Source organism: Chaetodon trifascialis, chromosome 16 (assembly GCF_039877785.1).
Source record: "Chaetodon trifascialis isolate fChaTrf1 chromosome 16, fChaTrf1.hap1, whole genome shotgun sequence".
NCBI lineage: Eukaryota > Metazoa > Chordata > Actinopteri > Chaetodontiformes > Chaetodontidae > Chaetodon > Chaetodon trifascialis.
The window spans coordinates 6,404,417-6,428,791 of record NC_092071.1 but is presented as its reverse complement, the minus strand read 5'-3'; the positions used below and the strand labels follow the sequence as shown (position 1 = coordinate 6,428,791).

General features: G+C 45.6%; 1 protein-coding gene across 2 annotated transcripts in view; it reads left to right on the top strand.

The window, feature by feature from the left end:
• jade2 (jade family PHD finger 2) overlaps positions 1 to 24,375 on the top strand; it is a 186,990-nt gene that overhangs the window by 87,864 nt on the left and 74,751 nt on the right. For both annotated transcript variants that reach the window (XM_070982656.1, XM_070982655.1), the window contains exons 5-8: positions 8,699 to 8,853; positions 13,423 to 13,634; positions 17,240 to 17,407; positions 21,164 to 21,280. In XM_070982656.1, coding sequence (XP_070838757.1) covers positions 8,699 to 8,853; positions 13,423 to 13,634; positions 17,240 to 17,407; positions 21,164 to 21,280 — 652 coding nt within the window. The remainder of the gene's footprint in view (positions 1 to 8,698; positions 8,854 to 13,422; positions 13,635 to 17,239; positions 17,408 to 21,163; positions 21,281 to 24,375) is intronic.

The following is a 24,375-nucleotide window of genomic DNA, read 5'->3' as shown; positions in this document are numbered from 1 at the left end:
TTGATTCTAATTAAAGCTCAAATTATTACCGAAGCTTTCTTTTTCGTTTTGAAGACGGGAATGTTTTTGCAGGCGGTCGTCGACATTTCCGGCTGGAATGACGGCGTTTAATCAGCTGTGGCTAATTAAGAGCATTTGTGGAAGAACACTTGTTAGCGTTGTGCGCTCGCTCTCTGTCTCAGGTGTTTGGCAGCTAGCAAAGCGGCTGTCAGCAGATGAAGGATGATGGCAGATGTATCCTGATCTGATCCCACCACATTATTTATGTCTGTCTTTAGATCATTTCTTAATTTATTCCATCCTACATTTCTGTTTTTCCCTTCCCGCTTTAATCCCCAACTTCTCCCCCACTCATTTGTCTTTCTTTATTCCTCTCTTCTCACTGTCTGCCGTCCATGCCCTCCTCCCTCCTTTTTTTTTTTTCCGTTTAGCCTCATATACATTTCCAGCCGCGCTTCGAAAGACTTCCTGCTCTTCGTGAGTGATCTGTCAGGAGTTGATGTCTGTTTAAACTAGACGTGTCCTGTGTGGGCAGAGAGTCAGACCGAGAGCTGAGCTCAGCCGCTGTCGCTCTGCCCACACTGGAAATGTCTTATGTAAACACCATCCACTTCATCCCTCCTTGAGAGGAGATTATTATTGACGTTTTATGAAAAGGAGGGAAGTGAGATTTACACAGTGGTGAGAAACATATGGCAGCGAGGACAGAGAGGACGGCTGCTTTGACGTTTTCTTTCCATGGTTCTTTTTGTCTTTCAGCCTTTTTCTTTTAAATCAAGTTGTGCAGCTTTCTCTGCCCTGTTGCATGTTTTGTCCTTTCATTCGCAATTTCGCTCAAATGCAGGGCAGTTTACTCTCACATGTCCACCTAACAAAGGCTAACACACCCTGATGCCTGCCATGAGTCCTGTCTGTACGATCGAAGTTATAAAACTCAGTTTTAAGTGTTAAAGCTGTTAAAAATTCAACTTTATCGTCATGTTTGAGGATGTAGTTTGTGTTGCTGTTGAATCATACTGAGAGGTGTTTTCTAATATGAATGGGTCGGACAAAATTTTACAAACACGGGACAAAGACAGCATCAGAAAGTTATTTGAGTTGATCCGTATTTCTTCATTGACTTGTTTCGTTACTGACCGTCAAGCCGAAATTTAATTTAATCTCATCTTCCAGTCAGTCATGTCCTGGAGGATTTCTATGTCCCTGACAAATGGGAGAAAAAATGGCTAATTTGAGAGATTCTGGTCAAGTATCTGCGTTTATGGACTAACAGGGACGGCAGTTTTTGAAATTGGTCCAGCATTGAGGAAGAGTGGCCGGTTATCCCTCCGGGGAGTTTGCGCGCCATCAGTTTGTTTGTGCACTGAAAGTGTTTGTTTTTACCTCTGACAGGCTCAGACTGTTACTGTAAGTATCTGACAACATTATAGAAAAATGTTCTCTGCAGACATTTTTGCTTAACCAGAATCAGCTGCTCGTTCGTCAAAGCCACCAGACTCCATTTACAGAATCTGTAATTTCATCAACGTAAAACACGCTTCATTCAAACTCAACAGAAACAGAATGAAACTCACCCAAACCGCCCCGGTTCGTCTTTCCACTGCTCCAACGATCACCACCGTCCTTCATTCACGGAGTCAGGAGAGCAACCAGAGACAGGAGACTTCAACGAGCCAGCAGAGGAAAACGGCGCGCAAAGCTGGAATATTTTCACGTCCAGCTCTGAAATTATATTCAGCGGACTTAAATATGGCTGACTTTAACAGATTATCCCAGTGAGAATGAACAGAAACTCTGCTCCTGGTCGGCATCAGTGAAGTGAAGGTAGCTTTTGTTTGAGCTGTGCAGCAGTCGGTGGTCAGAGCTCGTCTGGCTAGTTTGACTTTTAGCTCATGTGTGTTTTTCAGCGCCCCCCCGCCCCTCTGATTGGCAGCATATGGGTCTCAATCATACGGCAACACAACTGAGTGATGGCTGTGTCTGTGTGTATGCTAATTAACATATAGGCCGCGATGAATAACCAGTGTTTAACCGCTGACATCCCAGAATTACACATTGACTTGTTAAAATAAGCCTGGCGAGATCATCTGTTCAAATCAAACTTTATTTATATGGCTCTTTTCATACGCGATCAAATGCAACACGAAGTGCTTTCCAACATTTAAAAACATTGTAAAGGAAAACATAAAAACAGAGAAAACCCATCCCTCCCACCCTCCGTATGTTCGTATGCACACCCACGACTACACGCACACACACACACGCACACACACATACAGTAGTGAGACATGGCAAGGCACTGAGGATCGGGGAAAACGCCACCTTTGGGGCCGTCCACACAGACTATGACCACAGGGGGCGCCGGCACCCGCCCCCCCCCCCCCCCCCCCCCCCCCCCCGACTCCGACAGGCTGGTGGACCCCCACCCAGCTGGGGGTTGGAGCGACATTAGTAATATCTTTCCCACTTTGGAGACGACGTGCCTGATCTGGTCTCTTTCTCTCTTTCATGCACTCACGCAAACAGATAAATCACCTGTCCCCACCCCACCACCCCCCCGCCCATCCTCGTATAACGTTACGCCACAAGATATACTCCCCAGTTCCCACTCCTCGGCTCCCCAGGCGCGCATTCCCGTACAGTAAACCAAAAGCGCTTCTCCTCAGGGCCTCAGAGATGCAGGCGATGGAGGGGGAATTTGGTTTCCATTGTTTTAAGAATCAGAGCCCCGCTGTGTGTAGTTCCTCCTGATAAATATTTCATGGGACGCACCATTAAGATCAAAGCAAACTCAGCTGACGTGCTGTTATGATCCCAAGGAGGGAAGTGAACATCTAAATATTCCCCCTCTGCTGCTCTCCTCATTAGGACTCCTCAAATGTAAACAGAAGCGATTTCGAAGGTTTCTTTATTATTGTGAATATCAGCAGCCAAAAGATTCTTCGCGTATCCTGATGAGGGGTTTAAAAAGGGGGACAGGAATTAGATTGTGATGTGAAATCATCCACTTCCTGATTAAAACGTCGCGCTGCCTTGACATTTTTATTCAGAATTTAGAAATCTTTCGGCACTGAAGAGCCTGCCTCGCTCCTTCTTGAAAAATCTCGACTCACTGTGATCATTGAATTTTCTAGTTCTCACTTCCAGTGTTTCTCAGGTCAGACGTGGAATTCCCGGCGCACGCCGCCTACCTGAGCGGAGTGTGTGCGTCGCACAACCTCATTGCTTTTCATCATCTACAGATTCAGCTTGTCGTTTTTTTTCCACATGATGAGGAAGTGAAATTGATCTGTTGATGGTCATTACACCAATCACTACTCTTTATACGGAGATGGCGCCGCATGCAGCCCCTCTCGTACGGTGTTTGCATGTGTGTCCTTGTGTAAGTCGTCATGTTTATGGAAAGTTTATCTTTATGTTTTTGCTCACACTGTGGGACTGTGACAAACGGTATTGTGATCCCTCTGTATGTCCTGTGCACATGACGACATTGATAATTAAGTTGACTTTGACGTATATCTGTAGAATATGACAAAAATGTAGTTTGTTTTTTACTTTTTGTGTCCGTTTCAAGCTAAAAACCCTCGAGCATTTCAGGTGAAAGCAGCAGGTCAGCGAGGCGGCCGTCACACACAGGTAGAGGTAGGCGGTGTGTCCCAGGCGTTGTGGACGTCAGCTGCCAGGGACAGTGATGGAAAATACGTCCAGTAAACCAAAATCAGCTTGAAAATAACCTTTAAGTGAACACACATTCAGATGACATCCATGGAGAGCATCCAAACAAGGATTGGTCTCGAACTTCTCTGTCTCTGTCACAGAAAGACAGAAAATCTATTGTCAGTTGGACAGAGAGCTGTAATTGTCTTCAGTATTGACAGATGACTCTGCTCTTAAGCTCTGCCTTTATAGTCAAGATAAAGCCCGGACAAACACAAGACCTTTTGCACATGGTTTTGTTTGCCTACATTATGTAAGGTGTGTGTGTGTGCGTGCGTGTGTGTGGGATACACGATACCTACCGGTGGAAGAACACATTGTGCTCCGACCCCCACTGACTCACACCCTGTTCGATGGGATGGCTCGACATTATTATGAGCCGATGCTCTCCTTCCACGTCTCGCTTTGCGCTGCGCCTCTGACATCCAGACCAGGAGCTCGCCTCAGATGTCGCCGCTCCAGCGTTGGAGAGACGACACCGAGAAATTCGACAGGCGGGGCAGAAGGAAGCACGAAGTTTACGTAACACAATATTATGTCTTTTAAAACTGAGTGTGAGGGCACAAACTGACGTAGCTGGATGACTTCAGGTGTGGCGTCAAACGTGCACGTACGGTATCGTCCAGTTTTTCACTTTTCACTTCTTCTTTTTTTTTATATCCTCACGTTGCTAAAGCAAACCAACGCCGCCGGTCGCAGCCAGAGGCCAAACAAAAGCCAATAGAGTCATAAAACAAATGTAATAAGCTCCTGTTAGAATAAACAAAGCTGAAGTTATCATCATCGGAACAGCGCTCTGCTGATAACAGTGTTTGACCGCTGACTGCTTATCACATTGGGACTTGGCACTCAGATGATACTTTTTCAACAAATCCTGTGAAAACACCAAAACAAGCAGTGAAGCGATCCTTGGACCAGGCTTTTGCGTGTTATGTCTAAAACCTCATGTAGCTCATTCCTCTGTGCTACGGAGCTCCATTTTTGTCCAAAAAACAGAGGAGTGAGCCTCGCTGTCAGTGTCTGTGTTTTAATCTGCAGGCTGAATCGTCCCCAGTAAAAGCTCTATTTACGCTAACGTTTCCTTAAAGCCGCACTGTATGGCACATTATTTCGCTTTATTTAAAACAAGAGAGACTGACGAACACACTGTTGGTCTTTTCATCTACAAAATGTGTATAATAACACCACCTCATCCTCCGACAATGCCACAACACCACCCACCAATGTAACGAGACACTGAAGTTGCTTTTAACGTTACATAACAGAAACAACCAGCCCAGTGTCTCCAGTATGAAACCTGTTCTCCCTGTGAATGTGTGTGTGTGTCCTCTGCGTCTTTGTCTCGCTCTTCTCTCCCCTGTCCCCCCTGCCTGTTGACTGGCCGGCCCTCTTTGTCCGGTATCAGATATCAGCCTGATACCAGGCCAAAACAGGGTTCAGCCTGTCCTCTCAGAAAGTTGGGATTTCTTAAAGATGACGCATTTGCCTCCATTGATCCTGCACTCGGGGTCCAAATTGGCCTTTGGCAGACTGAAATCGATCAGACCTGTGATCTTATCGGATTAATGGGCGCAGCACCAGCAGTGAAAACGCTGTTGATCACTGACGCTCACATCTCTGGGGTGGTGACATCAATTGATCCAGGAAAAATGCGAGCATCCCAAACTGTGTGGGTGTACGTACTGCATGCAGTAGGGATGTATATCTCCACCACTGAGGCCGATTCGATACGCATCTCGATACGCAGCCACCGATACGATACATTAACGATACACTGAAGCCTCTGTCGATGCGATGCGATGTGATTCGTTCCTGTTCACGATACGATGCGATTCAAAAATGATCTGATAACGATGTGACTTGCTTACAAAGAGATTCGGTTCGATATGATGTGATCCAGTTCGATACAGTTAGTTGTGGTACGAGAGTGTGCCCGTATCAGATTTCTTAAAGCACAACTCTGCTTTACTCTCTGTATCAAATTGAGAGATGCAAGTAATATTTGGTTTGTTTTTACTGAGCAAACCAATAAATCCTATTTTTTAAAAAGACATAATTCAGTATGTATAGACAGAGCATTAAATTTGATTTATATTAAGCAATCCTTACTCCGAATTATGTTCTCTGTCTCTATTTTACAAAACGTATAAAACTTCATCGCCAGGTTCGTTGTGCTACTGATGTAATTGATAGCTGCTCGGCATTGTTTGCAGATTGTGTGCGTTTTGTCCAGTTTACCTTCTCGCTTGAAAAACCTGAAATATTGCCACATGTTTGATTTGTGTGTCTTTTTCATTGCACTGAATATCTCCTCGACGCTAACGTCGTTGTCGTTTCCCTCCGTGTTGTGAACAACGCTTGCACCAGTGAAGGAGGAGCGATGGTGCATTCAGGTTGCCTCGGAAAACACGACAGGGCAGGAAAAAGTACTAGAACATGAAACAATCGATTTAACCGTGGAAGTTACAGATGCAGACAGGCTAGAAGAGATGCATCGTAAATTCACCAGTAAATTATATCCGATGTACCTTGAATCTATCGGTGCAGTCGCATCGCAAACGTTTGTATCGGATCGCCGATATGAATCGGTTAATCTCGTCATCCTTAGTATGCAGGTTTCCTCTGTCCTCAGAGAGATTTGCATGTTCTGTCTATCAGACAAACATCCAAGAAAGGCAAATTAGAAGGTAGCAGAGACAGTGGAACGGACGGAAGACTGGAAGTGAAGGAATAAAAAGAGGAGTTGTTGGAATTAATAGTGTTTCTACGTCGTGGACAATTAGATGTTTCATCTCTCTAATATTGTATAATTACTCCTATTTCCATATTTTATTATATACTGGGATAACTCACTCTGATTTAGCTTTCAGTCCAAATAATCAGTGATGAAGTGAAGTCACCTGTTTCCACCTGTTACTATGAAAATGATTTTTTTAATTGTTTCTGTTATTTTCCATTTCATATTGGAACTGCGCTGGCAACGCGTGTGAAATGTCATTCCAGCGCAGATTACTGAATTAAGTAGTGGCAGCTGTTGTTATGATGATGGCAGTAGTGGTGCTAATAATGGGGAGGATAATGATGAGGATGATGATGATGATGATGATCGCGGTGCTGCTTGACGCGAGGGCGACGGCGGTGACGGAGGACGATGATGATAATGACTGTGTGGTATGCTAATGAGGCGCTGAAGACGGGAGCTGCGCAGAGAGCCAAAGGTTGTTTTGTTTTGTTGTTGTGATCACTGAAGCACTTCACCTTTTCGCACAAAGGTCACGACTTCACCAGGCGGGTGTGTGATTCACCGGCATGTGTGTGTGTGTCTGTGTGTGTGTGTGTGTGTGTGTGTGTGTGTGTGTGTGTGTGTGTTTCCATGCAAAACACAGAGCTGTTTTGGGGAAATGGAGGGTGAGTGTGCGTTATCTGCCCAGTGTGTCAATTTCCCTCTGATTACTCAGGGGTGGCGTCTCCTGGCCTGATGGCGTTTGTGTGTTTAGTGTGCGCCTCTTATTGTGTATTTTTCATGTCTCCATCTATCAATTGGCTCTTAGAGTGTCCAGATGTTTTATGAGGGTCTGAGCGTGTGTGTGCGCGCAGTTGTGTGTATGAGCGTGTTTGAGTCTTTATTGGTTCCCAGTGGGTCGAGCAGAGTTCCTGACCCCATTTCCTGCTGTTGTTGACAGAGACACTGAGGCCCGAGGCTCCAGAGAACCAGACACTGCCTGCAGGAGCTTCCTGTCACCGCTGCCTACAACCGCTTGATTTGTCATTGTTTTGATTGCTTTTTTTTTTTTTTTTTTGGTGGCTTTTTTGGCATTCGTCAAACTCTGATTCAGTCTTTCTCGACCACAAGGTCAGGACTTGGCTGTAAGGGAGAGCCCCAGACATGAGAAGGGCTTCCCAGTAATTCCTGTTGTCATGAGAAGTGGAGGATTTCAGCGTTAGTCACAGAGCTGTCATGTAGAGCGTTTAGAAATGACCACACAGTCGAGTATGTGCAGCATGTCGGGACGAAAGTCCTTCTTCAAAGCGACTGAATCACTAAACACTGAAACCAGGCTGGATTATATGAGGTGGCAACGTAACCATGATGAACAGCGTTTAACTGGCGAGAGGTGCGTATGGGTAGAGATAAGAAGTAAAACTGACCCTTAAATTCGACTGGCCGCGAACACGTTCCGTCCACGACGCATCTGACGGAGCGAGTCGCTGCCGTTCTACACAATACACGCAGTCCATCATCGTTTCAGACCAGATTAAGCCAGACAGGAAGTCAGACACAGGAACGGTGTAGAGAATCCGGTAACTTTTCAAAATAAAACACCATGTGCAGAGTCCCGATCATACATCAACAATAAACGCAATTAAAAGAGAGAACAGAAGCCTTTTAGCTACAAAGCCTGGCTAACAATGGGAGAAGCTTAAATATAAAGGAGGACGCAACAAAAACGCGTTGCATACATGACGTCACGTGACGCTAATGGGGTCTAATGTGTGTTGAGTCTGCAGACGTGTGTCATACATGCTGCTGCTGACCATCACGCCGCTGTTGACCGCTCCTCTTTCTCTGTGTTTGACTTGTGTTGATCTTTACGCCTGAAACATGCACTGATTTCACTCAATTTATTCATCAAAGTTTCGGTTTTAAGACCTCTTTTACAGTTTGCAAATGAGTCAACTTTGCAGCAGTGTTGGTTGTTATGATTTAATTTATTATTTAGAGTTTACATAATTTTTTCATCTCAGCATTTGAAATAGTAAATAGTCAGGATATGCTTGCTGTTTCTTTACCCTGACATGGAATATGTTATGTTCAGTAAAAGCAGGTTGAGGGTTGACAAGCGCACTGGTTGTCAAAGGTGAAGTGAGGGAGAAATTATTCTTCAGCCACTTTGAAAGACAAGGAACCAAACATGACGCTAACAAAGCTCGCTGTTTGCAGACCGCATGATGAGCTCTCATGTCTTTGCGTTTGCTCCAGGTTGCTGCCGGAGTTGACGGGCGGCCTGTACAGCAGCGGGCAGGAGAGGGAGGGCGGCCTGCAGCCTCCGCCCAGCCAGCGCTACAGCTGCTATGACCTGGACGACCTGGACGTGGCCTGGCTGGAGCTGGTCAACCACGAGTTCAGACAGATGGGTGAGCGGAAACTGACCGGCTGCCTCGTTTTTGACGCTGGACAGAAAAATTCCTTCTGATCTTTGTGTAAATGTGGGGCCACAGTAAAATCTGGGATAATTGAAAACAAGTGAAAAGTGCTCATCAGAGTTTCCAAGGCTCTGCTTCAGATTGCTCATTTTTTCCATCCAACCGTTCAAAATTCAAAGATATTCTGTTTACAATGATATCAAACAGAGACAAGCAGAAAATCCTAACAGTTTAGAAGCTGGAGCGACGTTTTGCATGTTTCACTGATAAATAAATTGTAGCATAAACCTGCAGTGTGGAACATCGGTCTCCCCTTTCCGGTGTATGACGCCAAAGGCTCCACTGTTCTCCTGCAGCAGGTCGTTCCACCCCTCGGCTCTGACAAACCAATCGTTCCTGATCGATGTGAAACTCATCAATACTGGTGGACCAGCATGGAAAGCCTCCACAGATTTCTAAACCCTGCAGAACACAGAGGCTCACCTGGCACTGGTAGCTTCTCTCTTCATGATTAAAGCTGCTGATTTTTGCACATTGGCAAAGAGGACTTCATTATTGAGAAATCACTTTAAGTTATATAAACTGTCCCCATTTAGCTTTGCAGTCAGTTCATCAAAGCTTCCCAGAGGGATTGGACCAGCAAAGGCTGCTTTTCAGCTGAATGAGACTGTTTTGTTTCACAGAATTTATCCTGGGATCATTTGCTTTCAGCTTCATGTCTGAATTTCTCTGAAACTCTTAAAGTTTGCTTTCTGAAACCTGCAGATGCTCTGAATATACTCCACTATAGCTTCTTTTACCGTCGTTGCCTCTCTCCTTGGCTTTGCTGCCTTCTCCATTTTGCCATGGTGACAACTGCTGACCCCGAGCATCTCTCCCATCTCCACCATTTTGTTCGATATCTGATCGGCTCCTTTCAGATAAAGCGCAGTAATTGTGTTTAGAAATCCCCACCGGGGTTTCAGACCTTATTTCTGGGACACATTGTCCTTAAATCAAACACACACACGCGTGCGCGCACACACACACACACACACACACACACACACACACACACACACACACACACACAGCCTCTTCCAGGAGCAGCAGTGGGTTGTTTCTCATAACCTTCAATGCTAGACCAAACAAACAGATGGTTGATCGGCTCTGCTGGGCGAGGTTATACGGCTCCGGACGGATGATTCAGCATTTTCTGTCCCAGTCCTCTTCTTACTGTACACATGTATACGAGTGTGTGTGCTTGGAGGCAGAGTGTTGATACCGGGCACAGTCGAATTTTGGCTATTTGGCGAGATTTAGAGATGGGGTTAATACGATTTTCAGATCGTTCGGCTAAGAGGAAGCAGAAAACCAGCCCGTTACAGCAGCATGAAACACTGCAAAGCATACAGTCTGTCAGGAGTGATATAACATGGTTTTGCAGATCAGGCTTCATAGCGTGATAATGCATTCAATGAAATAAGTTAAGTAAAATTAGACATGAAGGCACACACTGCGTGGATAATGTGCAGAACAAAAGCAGTCGAACTCACTGGAAACTAAAGGAAAAGTCAGTTCATGTGTCTGTCTTTTGTGTGTGTGTGTGTGTGTGTGTGTGTGTGTGTGTGTGTGTGTGTGTATGCATGCATGTGTTTGTGCATGAGTGTGTGTGCACGTTGGATACTGTGTTGCTTTCAGGCAGAGAAGTGCAATCATGAGCACACACACAATGATAAATGTGTATGTACATGTGCACACAGCTGTCATGTGCAAACACAAACACACACAGAAGATAAATAGAAAGTAAATACACTGAGAGCACACACACACACACACACACACACACACACACACACACACACACACACACACACACACACACACACACACACACACACACACACACACACTCTCCCTCCCTCCTGCGCGTGTGCGTGTTCAGGTCATGATATAAATGTCACAGCAGGTTAATGTCTAACTCTGCTTCCCTTTTCTCCTAAATCCACAGCTTCAGCTCGGTCACACTCTTTCTTCCATTCACCTCTTCATTAAAACCAAACTCCAGACTAACACACGACTCGACAGCTGACCCGTTCTCAACGTCAGACGTCAGTTTGAAAGCTGATTTTTACCGTTGCACGTAGGGCTGGGCGACAAAACGATAGCGATATGTCTCGCGATAGACAGGTCATTAATATCGATAAAACATTCGAGAATTTTTTTTTCTTCGTTGGAAGAAACCTGAAGTTGCGAAGCGAGGTTGGTTGCATGAACAAAGGCACTCGCCCTCAGGTAACTGAGCAATGTAGGGAGTAATCGCTAATCAGTGAGAGAGACACGCTAACACGGCAATCATGTAACATTATCAAGTTCGGTTGCGCTGTGTCGTTGTCTCGTCGATGCTCCGCGAGGAGTGAGATGAGAAATAGAAAGTGAGCGCTGCAGCGAGCGAAGAAATCGTCGATAGAAAAGGGAAAGTCAGCTCGCCAGTATGGAGTTTTTTGGATTTTATAAGTCGGACCGTAGTCAGATCAATGTGGTCTGTAACTTGTGCAAGACCGGTAACACCACAAATTTATTTAACCACCTTAGCCGTGCGTGCCTGATGACAAATCATCTAAAAGGCTTGAAGACGTAACGGAGGCAGCGGCATATCATATAGCTAAAGACATGCTTCACTGAGCACTGAGGAGAAGCCAGGTTACAAACATCTCTTACACGTACTTTTTTTTTTAAACACACTTGCAATAAAAATCTAATCGAATAGTTCAGGTATGTTTAGAGTAAGAAGAGTGACTAAAGTTGTTCATATGTCTAGGCTGGTTTTATAGTTCGGTCAGTGTTACTGTGCTGTCTATCATGTTTGTTTGTATGTTACTGATGTCAAGTCCACCTCAGTTTCGGCTATGTTTCCAAAACACTGCACATATTTGAAAACATTTTATTCAGCAGAAGGTGAATCAGCTTGTGAACTTTCTGCACTAAACCTACAGAAAAAGGTTTCTCTCTGTTTACATTTTTACACTTTTTTTACATTTATTATTTGAGTGTTTTCCATGGTTGTGTTGACATTTCTTTTCCTTTCTGCCTTGATAGCTGAGGGGATTATAATCAGAGGAAGGTTCAATTTAGAATAAAAATGTATAAATTGAATGTATTTTTCTCCTGGTCCTTATTTTAAATAGGTCATAAAAAATATCAATAATTATCGATATCGACAGATATACAACACTTATATCGTGATAGAGTTTTCAGCCACATCGCCCAGCCCTAGTTGCATGTGCAGCAGCGGTGTGAATCTGAGCCCTGCGTGTTTACGCGCAGCTGCGGCTCACATTGCACATCAGCCCCTTTGGCAATAAGCTGCTCAAGAATCAGTAAATAAAGTTGTTTTTTTATTTTTGGATGGGAAGGGATCGAGTGACATAAATAATAGATAGAGACACAGGATGCTCAGCTCCACTTAAAAGACCTCCCAGCTGAGAGCTGAATCCTTCAAATAAATCAATAAATAATCCCGGGCTGCAGAAGTCAGGACAGCAGAAGTTTCTTTACGGCTGCTTGGAGCGTTCGGGCGAGGAAATGTGACGGAGGAATGTTAATACTGAATGTAAAAGTCATCACCTCGCTCTTAATGCTCTCTGTTACTTGGATGTTCTGGTCTTCATTTACAGCCAGCATGCAGGATTTGTCCAAGTCCAAGTGGCGTCTCCTAAAATCCTCGTTTTGTAATAATCAGTGTGATCTCACTGCCAGCCTGTTTGTTTTCCTCGTACCTCAAATGTTTTACTTTTTCATGAGGAAGAAAGCTCGCATTGGCCGGTTAAATCAGGTTTCATCAACTATTAACCAGCCTTAGAGCAAGGCATTACTTTGAGATGCAAATGGAGCACGAATGCTAACGCCGGCACGCGGCGAGCTGTCAGCGGGAAGGGCTCGCCGGCGAATCCCGTCGCTTCTCTGGCTTTGATAGTGAAACGGGCTCGTAGTGACAGAGCGCGTGCAGCATCTCTCTCAGCTGCCGCCCCTCGTACTCCCACACCCTGCGGCTGATTTTCAGCACGCTTCATCCTCAGGCGGACCAAAGGAAACAGAAAGCGTCTTGTGTGAGGTGGACTCGCAAAGGAAAGCTGTTTGCGTTTCCAATTTAAGTGCGAGACAAAGTTCTGGCCAAGAAATAACTGGAATTTGGTGAATTAGCTCACTGGTTTTGAGTTTGCGATGGGCAGCTTCCCATTACTGCCGTCCTGGTGGATGAGGAGACTCGCTGACCCTGTTACTGCACTCTTGGTTTTTAATTGCGCGGTACAGGATTAGTATTTTCTCAGATATTCATCCCTCCTACCAGCGGCCACGTCTCTGCTTTCAACACTTTTTTTTTAACAGTGGAGAGGATCTGCATTAAGGCACCTTTCTCTCAAAAACACATTAAAAAAAGGAGTAAAACACTCCTAATCACCGCTCCTCCTCCGTCCTCCCTCTCAGTCCTCCCTGCCTTATCGCAGGATGATTGGCTTCGAGTTTGAGACGATAAAGGAAAACTAATCAAGCTTTACTTTCCCGTCCTCTCCCCACCAGCGTTACCAGAGCTGGACGAGCTGACGATGGAGTGCGTGCTGGTCGAGCTGGAGAGCGTTTGCGAGGAGAAGATGCGGCAGGCCATCGAGACGGAGGAAGGCCTGGGCATCGAGTACGACGAGGACGTGGTGTGCGACGTCTGCCGCTCGCCGGAGGGAGAGGACGGCAACGAGATGGTCTTCTGCGACAAGTGCAACGTCTGCGTCCATCAGGTCAGGAATTAAGGGATTAAGCGGCTTATCTCTCTGTTGTAGCGTACTTTGTGTGTGTTTTGGTGCGTGCTTGTGTAGTTTTAAGCATCCTTTTGGCTTCACGGGGGGAAAAAAAACCTGGGAAATGCTGAAAGCGGGAATGTAAAATACAAAATCAAGGTTGTTCAGAGACAAGGATTTGCTGTTTTCCTCAAAGCTGTGCGACACTCGTGTTTTTCTCCCTCTGACTTCATTTATCTACGGCATGAAAGTACACGTACGGCAGCAATTTCACAAACGCTGCCTGCGACAACCCGAGGCTTGAGGGGCTCCGCTGTGTTTGTTACACACTGACACAGTGTTAATTTGTCTGTCGGCCCCGTCGGCACCAGCACACCTTCAGTGTCATCAGACTGCCTCTGCGCGCCGGCTGTTATGACTGGATGGAAATAGTTACCTCCAACTGCAGACCAGATCTCATGAGGGTCTGTCACCTAATATTTCACTCACAATGTGGGGTAAAAAAAACAGCTGCTTCCTGTGCCACCTGCCACCAAATATCCTCCATTATCTAACGCAGTGAGTTATTAATCAGTAATTGCTAGTTAAATGTATATTAATTTCCTCTGCATATGAAATAAAAGTGGAATTATTTAGAAAAATATAACAGGATCATCTCAGTCCCTCATGCATGTTGTGTAGCTCTTTAATCCAGATTAGCGGTCCACATGTGAAGGTGTCCTTTGCAAGACACTGAACCCAGGTTTGCTCCGCAGCCACTCGGGGTGCACAAGTCGGCATATTCCTGATTGATTATCTGAATCCGAGTGATCCCTGAGGGGAAACTGGTCTGTTGCAGTTGCTCCTGTTGTACAAGATAAGATAAAATAAGATAAGATAAGACACGACACATACTTTATTAATCACCATGCATTGGTGAACACAACAACACACGGTGAAATTATTCCTCCGTGTTTGACCCATCCTGGTAAGTCCTTCCTCCGTGGCAGACCAGGAGAGGTGGGCTGCCAGCTGATGGTGCCCAGGGACCCAGTTCCTTTTGTCACCATTGGTCAGGTTGTGATCTTCATGCATGTTTTTTAGAGGGGGGGTTTCATTTTATGGAGGATCCCCCAGGTGAACACGGGGAGAACATGCAAACTCGAGACAGAGGGCAGTAGGCACCGAGGGCAGGTGGAGGACATGCCCCCCAGCGCTCACAGCGTCCCAGGCGGGAGTCGAACCCTAGCTGTGAGGCGACAGTGTTACCACTGGTCCACCGTGCCACTTTATTGTTACAACAGGAACAATATAGAAAAAGGAAAGTAATATTTTAGTGAATATGTAAAAATATGTGAGAAATATGTAAAAATATGTACATTATACAACAATATACATCAACCACAGATAATAAGAAATATGAGATGTAGAAATGTAAATATGTATGTTTAATATGCCAGAATAAACAGCAACCAGAGGGCCGCATCATTCAGCAGAAGAAGTCTGTAACAACTCAAATATGCTGATCACAAATCAAATCACATTTTGCGCGCTGGGTTTGAGACTGAAGTGCTCTGACAGGTGAAATGAAGACCTGTAGGTTGTTTCCATTCAAAGTACACGAGATGCAAACAATGTCGGGACCAGTTCATCCAGACTGAACCGCGGGATCACATCAAGTGTTTCCCCACTTTGTGTTTGGTCGAAGAAGAACTGCCAAACATGGAGGTGTCACGAACACAAAACATAACGAGCAGTGAAGGAAACCGCTGCTCTCGACCAGTTTGAAGTGATATTGTTGCTTTTGTGGAGTCAGCTCATTCAGCACTGACTGTTCTCCCTCTAACCTTCAGCAGGCACCAAACAGGCCCCGCGTGCTTTGTGTGATCAATAAAATCCTTTGATCAGTAATTTAAGCTTTAATTGCTTCTAATGACGGAGTCGTTTTTTCACTGCTGTCAGTGTGAAGTTTGTGCTTTCCCTCGCTTTCCCGTCATTTTGTCTTTTCACCTCAGCGACAGAAGCGAAAGTTTGACTTCAGTCGTTAGAAATTAGACTGGATGGATCTGACGCACAAGTTCTAATAATGGAGGAGAAAGAGGCGTTAGGAGGGAGTCACTCCCACAGCAGAGGCACTTTGAGGCAGTTCAGGACTAAATCATATCTGACAATAAAATCTTCCTCCGTCTCTGACCCTCAGGACTGCGTCTTATTGAATATAAGTCAGTGCCCTCTTATGTTGGCATGAAAAATGTGTTAATGGAAGGGGAAGCAGGCGGAGCGTGATGGTACGATAACCGGCTGTGTCTTTAAAACGACACCAAGTGGCTCTTTGGAAATGTCTCGTTTCCCTAAGTCGATGTAATTCTAGCTGAAAGCAGATTTTTGGGCGGGACGCTGATATGGGGAGGGACTTGTTTGAGTGTTTTTGCGTGTGTGTGTGTGTGTGTGTGTGTGTGTGTGTGTGTGTGTGTGTGTAAAGAGCTGTAGGATGAGATAAAAGAGAGCGAGGAGGAGTGCTGCCATGTGTCACTTTGAAATTTGTGAATTTGCTAATTTTATATGGCAGAAGAAATAAGCAGCAGACTGTAATTACTTTCTTAGTTTTTTGGTTCAGAAGCAGCGACCGCGGAAAGTATGCCGTTTCCAAAAATGAAAAGATTCCGACATAAAAACAAGGCGATGGGGTGGCCTTGTGGCGCAGCTTGTTAAAATCACGTCTGGGTTGAAATCCTGCTGTAAATCATTGTTCTCTCTCTCCTCCAGTCTGGCCCCGCTCTTACTTCTTTATTGAAGCTGTTAAAAAAATGAGCAACTTCTCTCAAAATAATAAATATATTTAATGAAACGATGGTACCGTCATGGATTTTTATCATTTAAAAACCATCACAGTGATTTTTTTTTAAGCAGACTTTGTGCATAAAATTGGCAGAATCTGAGTGTATTGCTCGAAAATTAGTAGCACACCAAATTTTCCTACGTTGCAGGCAGCTTGCTGAAAGTTGCCAATGGGGGCTGCTTTTGTGCTTGTGGAAAAATCCAAGCCTCCAGATTCACATTGGCTGTTGCACAGAGTCCATGTGTGTTCGCTGTGCTTCTTGTGGGTCTGATTTCCCGACGGCACGGCTGGTGGAAACGTGGCACAGAAGCCGGCTGTCGCATCGTGGGTGCTGGAGCTCCAGTGCAGTCATTTCGTGATGATAACACACCTTCAAGAGAGATTAAACGGAACAATGAAGGCTGTGTTTCGAAAGCAATTTTCCAATTGCTGCTGCAAGTTTGTCTTCGTAGCAGACTGAGCTGAGAGCGCTGACTGGGCTGGAGGGCAGGGAAATGGTCACCAGTACTTTCAGTGGAATAAGTAGTCAAAAGGCTTCAACATGCAAAACCTCCTGTATGAATATTACACTTAAATCACAACTTTCCACCTTCTTATTGGGAATTTTGGGAAAATGTTAGATGAGATGGTTGATGCTGCTTCTGTCCACTGAAAATGAAATTACAGCTAGCAGCCTGTTAGCTTAGCATATAGACACGTTACATTTTGACAGCAGTTTGACATTTTGTCTGTCTGATAGCACTTTAACAATCCGTCCTTTCATTTCTTTCTCTTCGCCCCGTCGCAGGCGTGTTACGGCATCCTGAAGGTACCCCAGGGGAACTGGCTGTGTCGGACCTGCGCTCTGGGCGTCCAGCCCAAATGCCTGCTCTGCCCCAAGAGAGGGGGGGCCCTCAAGCCCACCCGCAGTGGAACCAAGTGGGTCCACGTCAGCTGTGCCTTATGGATCCCTGAGGTGAGACAGAAATATCAAAAGCAGTCTGGTGTAGTTTCCCTTCTTGTCATCCATGTTGTCAGCCCCGTCATTCAGCAGGTGCACGTGGTGTTTGTGTTTATGATCCCGGTCACAAGCCACCCATGAATCTAGACGTCTTAATGCCACCTTTAATGGAGGAACTGGTGGCCCTGCTTCCTCTGTTGCCTGTGAGCGTTGATGCAAAGCGACCTGAGAGAGTGAGCGGTTGTTACATGAGTGCATACAGCTGTACTCATCGTCAAAGTGAGTGTGAAAAGCCATCTATTCCACATTAGCTCGGAGGAGTCAGCAGCTTCTGCACATAAACATGAAGAGGCGACAGACCTCTGGTGCGCTACTGCATGTGTGAGGCGTGAGAAGTATGTAAACAAGGTGTCCACACCATGAAAGAAGGGGGACGAGAGCCGCCTGAAAGGCCGCGTTGTGCTTTGATGGAGACCCGCACGGCGCTTATTTTGACTTTGACACTCGTGTTTTGACTGAGCTTCGCTTGGGCTTTATCCATCCTCACCCCAAACGACAGAGTCCATCGTTCAGTCGTACTGCGCCGTGCTGGCAGAGGCGACAGCTTTGTGGAGAGACTGCAAGACATAAGCAACGGTTCTGTGCTTCCCAAAGTTCAGCCAAAGCCAATATGAGGTTCAAATCAAGTGGGGTGTCTTCGTGCTGACAGTCGTTTGTTGGGTCATTTCTGTTGTTCTGTCCCAGCAACAAACCTACTTAAGTACTGCCGTCCAGCAGGGAGGAGAGCAGTGTTGGAAAATGCTGCCTGTTGAAGCCTCACAGTGCTTCAGCTGAACTTTTCAATCCATCCTTGCACATGAGGACTGTGACTTGTGATGGTGTAGCTGCACAGGGCTGATTGCAGCAGCCCATAACTCTTTAAATGCACATATGGCCTGTGAGTGCACTTGGAAAAAATCCCAAACAGCAGGCTTTCTGGGAAACGTGGCCTAGATTTTGGCTCACACCTGTCTTTGTTTCCCACCTGGGTTTCCTTGCTTACAGTAAATGCTGAAAATACTTAAAGCAGCTTCTTCAGTCGAGACCTCTCTCTGCGCAGCTCGGAGATAATGTGAATTGATTCAACAGGAACCTCTTTGTCGAGCACGCCGACGTGCAGCCGCTCATTTCGACACGACGTGTCTTGATGACACCTTTTGGAAACGTCTCGCAGCTCAAAATGGACAAGAAGCAGCCGCTCATTTCAGAGGTTCAGGGCCGGATGACGCTTCACGCCCTGCGCGCACCTTTAAACTGTTAAGAGAGTCAGTCATGTGTCTTCAGCCTATTCAACAGCGCACTCCACCAGCAGATTTCTCAGTAATAGAGTAGCTTTTGGCAGCTCAAACCTTTTACTTCTAATTGCCTTCTGTCACCCTTGATTGGGCTAATTGTTTTCGTTGCTCCGTTCACTTTTGTTTTCTCTTCCTACCGTGGAGGAGGAAGAAAAGATAATTTGCATGTCTGTGCTGTGTGTGCGCTTGCGTGCTTGTGTGCACGTCCTTGCAAAGACAGAGGCGTGCGCTCGCATGAGCTAAAGAGCCGCTAATAGCCGACATCCACACAAATAAACACGCGCATCACGACACCGGCGAGGATATTTCAGCGATAGCTGTGGAAATTTCCAGAAAAGAGGCTCCGTGCGTTGAGCGTGTCACTCGTAGAGATGCGTGTTTGCGTGCGCGTGTGTTTGTTTGTGCGCATGTGTGTGTTTGTGTTGGTGTGCAAGAGCAGACGCCGCCAAGCCTTCAAACGATACAGCCCCCCTGCGGTGCTGTGTGTGTAGCTGCCTCCTGCCCTCTGAAACAACCCCTAGAGAGATCTCCCTTTAAACGGCTTTCCACCACACACACACACACACACACACACACACACACACATGCACAGTCGTCTTTCCAGCCCTTTTGGGGGACGTTGAGCAGACTTGCATTCATTTCTTGGAGACATATCCTCACCTTTAACGTCTTCACCCTAAAATTTAATGATTTACATCACGAGGACTTGCAGTTTGTCCCCGTGAGGAAAACGAGTCCCTACAGTGTGACTGCGTAAACAGATTAATGTCTCCACACACACACACGCACACACACATGCGGAAAGACATGGAGCCCCTCTTTTAAAACGCCTTTTCATTCAACACTGTGATTTCTACCCATTTCCACTGAAGTGATTTCAAATGTTGTCAGTTTTTCATCTGCCGCCTTTGAAATGTGAAGTAATTGGGGCTCGAATGTGCTCATCAGGAAATGAGCATGCTAAAGGCCTGAGCGCGCACGCACGCACGCACACACACACACACACACACACACACACACACACACACACACACACACACACACACACACACAGAAGGCTACAGCCATGACTTTTCAGCCTTCTGAGTATTGACAAACCCACAGAGGAGGGGAAGGTGGAGGAATTGTGTGAAGCGCAACCTGTGTCTTTGTGTGTGTGTGTGTGTGTGTGTGTGTGTGTGTGTGTGTGTGTGTGTGTGGGCATCAGAGTTGAGAACAATCCAATCAATTAACTACAGCATTCAAAAACTGGAAATCCTTTTGCCATCGATCAGCTCGTGCATCAACCGCACAAAAGAAGCGAACGGCGGCGGCGGCGGCGACAGCTGTGGCATCGTTGTCTGACTCGCACTTATTGACATCCTCAATGGAGTGAAAATTGACCCCTACTCCGATCGAGTGCGCCGTACAAAAGACATCAATAATAAAAGAAAGCGCTGAGGCCTTTGGCTTGCTCTGTGGATGAGCAGATGAGTGGACGAAAAGAAAATCAGATGAAGGTGGTGGATGGGGGGGGCAGACCTGCAGAAATCAGTCCTCAGCTTGTTAATGGAGGCATGAAGGACAAGGAAGGAGGACCACGCTGCAAACGTGAGAATGAGTTAATGTGAAGAGGTGGAACGGGTTTTTTCTCTTCTTTAAAGAAAGAAGCAGCGGAGGGAGGAAGGAAGGAAGAAACGGTCCTCTGGTGATGAGTGCTCTCCTCTATTCTGCATGGCTGGTTGGCACAGGTCAATGACATTTCGGTTTTGTTTGGCGGAGCGAGTTTTTGGGGCCAAAGCCGTTCTGAATGGGCCGCTCACAGAGAGCGAGTCACTCTGGGCTGTACAGTAAGGCTTTTTCTCCAAGGAGCACAGGTGTCCCCGCTCTGGGTCCAAAGACAGACTTTCTCATTCAACATCTTGGCTTTGAAATTGGAAGACAGCGAAGAAATGATCATTCAGGCGACAATAAGTTGAGAGTGGAAGGTTTGGTGGAAATATTCATCATTTAGACAAAAGGTTATCAAGAGATTTCTGTTCTAAATGAAAAGAAGGGTGAAGCGTCATGTCCAGCTGGTAATTGCGACAAATCTGTGTTCATGAAATGAGTATGATGTGAGGCATCAAATGTGCCAATTTGAATTATTTTGATTAATAATTTGGTCCACAAATTGATGAAAATATCTCTCTCAGGTTCCTCAGAGCCCCAAAAGATACCTTAAACTTAAAGATATAAGATATTCTGTGGATTATCTTAAATCAATTAATCATATCAGCCTAAAAAATATTAAGATGAAATTGTGATAACTGCCACAAAATGCTAATTTATCTTCTGCAGAGAAGAAGAATACAGTTTGTTTCACTGGTTTCAGATCCTGAAGTGTTGATTGTTTATCAAGTGGTGCTTTGAATCTGACATACTGTCTTTATTTCTACCTGCTTCGTGGTTCCTGTAGGTGAGTATAGGCTGTCCAGAGAAGATGGAGCCCATTACCAAGGTGTCCCACATCCCCGCCAGCCGCTGGGCTCTGTCCTGCAGCCTGTGTCGAGAACACACAGGAACTTGCATACAGGTACGTCACTCAGACAAAATGTGCTCTTCTGAATTTGTGTTTTCAGGGTTGCCTTTTCTTGAGCGTGCCCCAAACCACACCTGAACACTAATTAAACGCTCAGCCCCCGCTTCAACAAGTAAGTGCTGCTGGAACGAGTCCTGAAACCTGGAAATGCGTCGTTGCACGTCCGCGTCCCTCATCTTGAAGTCGATCGGTTTCTGAGTGGGTTTTTGGTTAGATGCCTGAAATGAGCTCTGTGATTAACGCAAGCTTAAGAGATTTTCACGTTTTATTCAAGGACATGAAGTACATCAGTAAAAACGCCGTTTGTGAATTTTGAAGTTTTTGTGCATCTGAAAGAAGGCAGTAGCTAATGAGACTGTAAAGGTCGTTGGAGACGCTGAACGCGGAAACTCATCTACCACCCGGTCCACCTTTAAGATAAGATAAAGCTTTATTGATCCTTAAATTGTACATTAAATTGTTACAGAAAGCAGGAATAAAAAAGAGATACAGAAAGGAGCAAAAGAAATATATTACAGAAGATATTTGCACAGATGTAACGAGCAAAGGTTAACGTTCATAATAAAGTGCAAAACATGGGTTTGTGAGCCTCATTGTGTTTCTACTCACACTCTTGCAAACTGCTCTAACAAAAACATGCGTACTGTGCATCACCTGGAGGTCGTGTTGGAATGCAAACACGCTTGAAGAAAACTGGGAAGTTTAAATTGTGTGTGAGATTCAGTATTAAAGTTTCATTTTTGATGTGAACGTTCAGACCCACTCATGTTTCCGTATCCGTAGATGGGACTTACTTTCTGAAACAATGCCTTAAAGGCACATCCACATAAACTACTACCTTTGTGCTGCGCACACAAAGATCTTGCAGAACTGTTGTGAAGTAGAAACTCAGCACGCACACTCACAGAAAGCGTCTCAACAGCACAGATCATCGTAGTTCTTAGCCTCCCGCTGGGCGCGCGTGGATCCGTTTCAAGCTGGCATCGCTTTAACACGCTGCTGAGCACGCAAACAAAAACCCCCGCTGACACGCTAACACTAACCCACTTTACAGCTATTAGCCTGCAGACCATTCAGCATTAAAAGTGCCCTTGAGATGAACTGGAAAGCCCGACGCTCCACCTGCGTGTGTGCAAGTGCAGCATTCATACATGTGTGCTGGATGCATCTGAAGGCGCGCACACGCAGCACGTTCGCTGTCACTGTATTGATGCTGGAGATTAACAGCGAGTCCTCGAGCCTGTCCTCTGGCAGGGACAGTCTCTCTCGTGTCTCCCTCGCTGGAGGCAGGCGGCTGCACGAACTCTCACTGATCAGCTGCTGCCTCTCACGCAGAAGGTGGAGATGCAGCGCTGCACACGGCGTGAGCAGCAGGGGTCCCGCGTAGGCTGTAATGCAGGGAAAGGTATGAAATGACAAATCACTTCTGTCTTGAGAAGTTTAGGAACAGGAGAGAATAAAAAATATATTGTCAGTCAAACTTTTTTCATGTTTAAGTTGCGGGCTGTCATTTAGACCTCCAACAGCTAAAGAGCATTATCTTAAACACTCATGCATCCGGAGCGGAGTTACATTATGTGTGTGACCACTAATGTCCAAGTGTCGAGTGTTCAGAGCTAAATATTTGTGCTTAACGACTTGCCGTAGTTGGGCGGCATGGTGGTGCAGCAGGTAGTGCGCGTGCCTCACAGCAAGGAGGTCGCCGGTTCGATCCCCGGGTCGGCAGGGCCTTTCTGTGTGAAGTTTGCATGTTCTTCCCGTGCATGCGTGGGTTCTCTCCGGGTGCTCCGGCTTCCTCCCACAGACCAAAAACATGCTCATTAGGTTAATTGGTGACTAAATTGTCCTTAGGTGTGAGTGTGAGCGTGAATGGTTGTCTGTTGCAATCGACTGGCAACCGGTCCAGCTGGGATAGGCTCCAGCCCCCCGCAACCCTGACAGGGATAGGTGGTATAGAAAATGAATGAATGAATGAATGACTTGCTGTAGTTCTCCAGTTGTAATGAACTCTTAATTAGTGCTTTTTTAAAGGACGGTGCACTGGAAAGGTCAGCCAGTCAAGCCTGTACTGCATTTGTTAAAGCTCATAGAGAGTCAGTCTGAACAGCAGTCTTCAGTAATAATGTGACACATTAAGAAAGTGCTTTGGCTTCATGCTTAGATTTTCTTCTTTGCAGATTTCAGAGCAACTCTTTAGATTTGAATATATAGCCTTGCTGTAGGTGCATTGAACATGAATGAAGTCAGCCTCTGAACAAGCTGTGGCCTGCTGGTGGTTCAGTTCTGAGGCTGTGCAGCCATTGTTCAGTTTAACATCTACTGAAAAAATACTAAATAAGTCAGGCTGAATAGTTTCATTTGATGGGATGGTGCCGCCTTATAAACATGGGATTTTTAGGGTTAAAGTGCAAATATGATAAAGATTTAGTGAAAAGCTGCAACAAGATAACAACACATAAGTAATACTCTCATACAGAGTAGAATAAGATGATTTTTAGCAGCAGTAAACGGGAAATCAGCTGGATGTTAAAGAGTCCAGTCTCAGCAGACTTCTGCTGTCCTCTCAGCGTTACGGCTCTTAGCTGATGGTACTGTTGCCACACTGTTGGCAGTGCAGGCCGACACCATGTGGGACAGCACATGAAAGGCTAAAATTCAGAAAAATCGATGTCTGAGGGGCAAAATCTTTCTTCAAATGAAAACAGGTCGTCCATGTGAGCCTAGATCCCAGCTGGGCGTGAAAATCCTTGAATGTTTGTGGATTTGAGCAAAATCAAAGGTTTGGAAAATGAATAAATAAAACATAGCAGCACAAATCATCAATATTCCCCAGGTGTCAGGCCTTCCCTGCATCCAGGGATCAACGCTTCACATCTTCAGGAAAGCTACGTGATGGATATCGGTGTGGATATACTGTAGCTGCGCCGTCAAGTCTTAAAATCCATGATTTCATCAGGATTTCTTCATTTGACAAGGTTGGGAGTGAAAGGTAGGCGAATGACGAACGTCTCCACCTGAAGCCTGCCAGTTGGAGTTCTTAAATTCTGCCAAACGAGATATTTGGGGGAGTAAAAATTCCCAGAAATTGC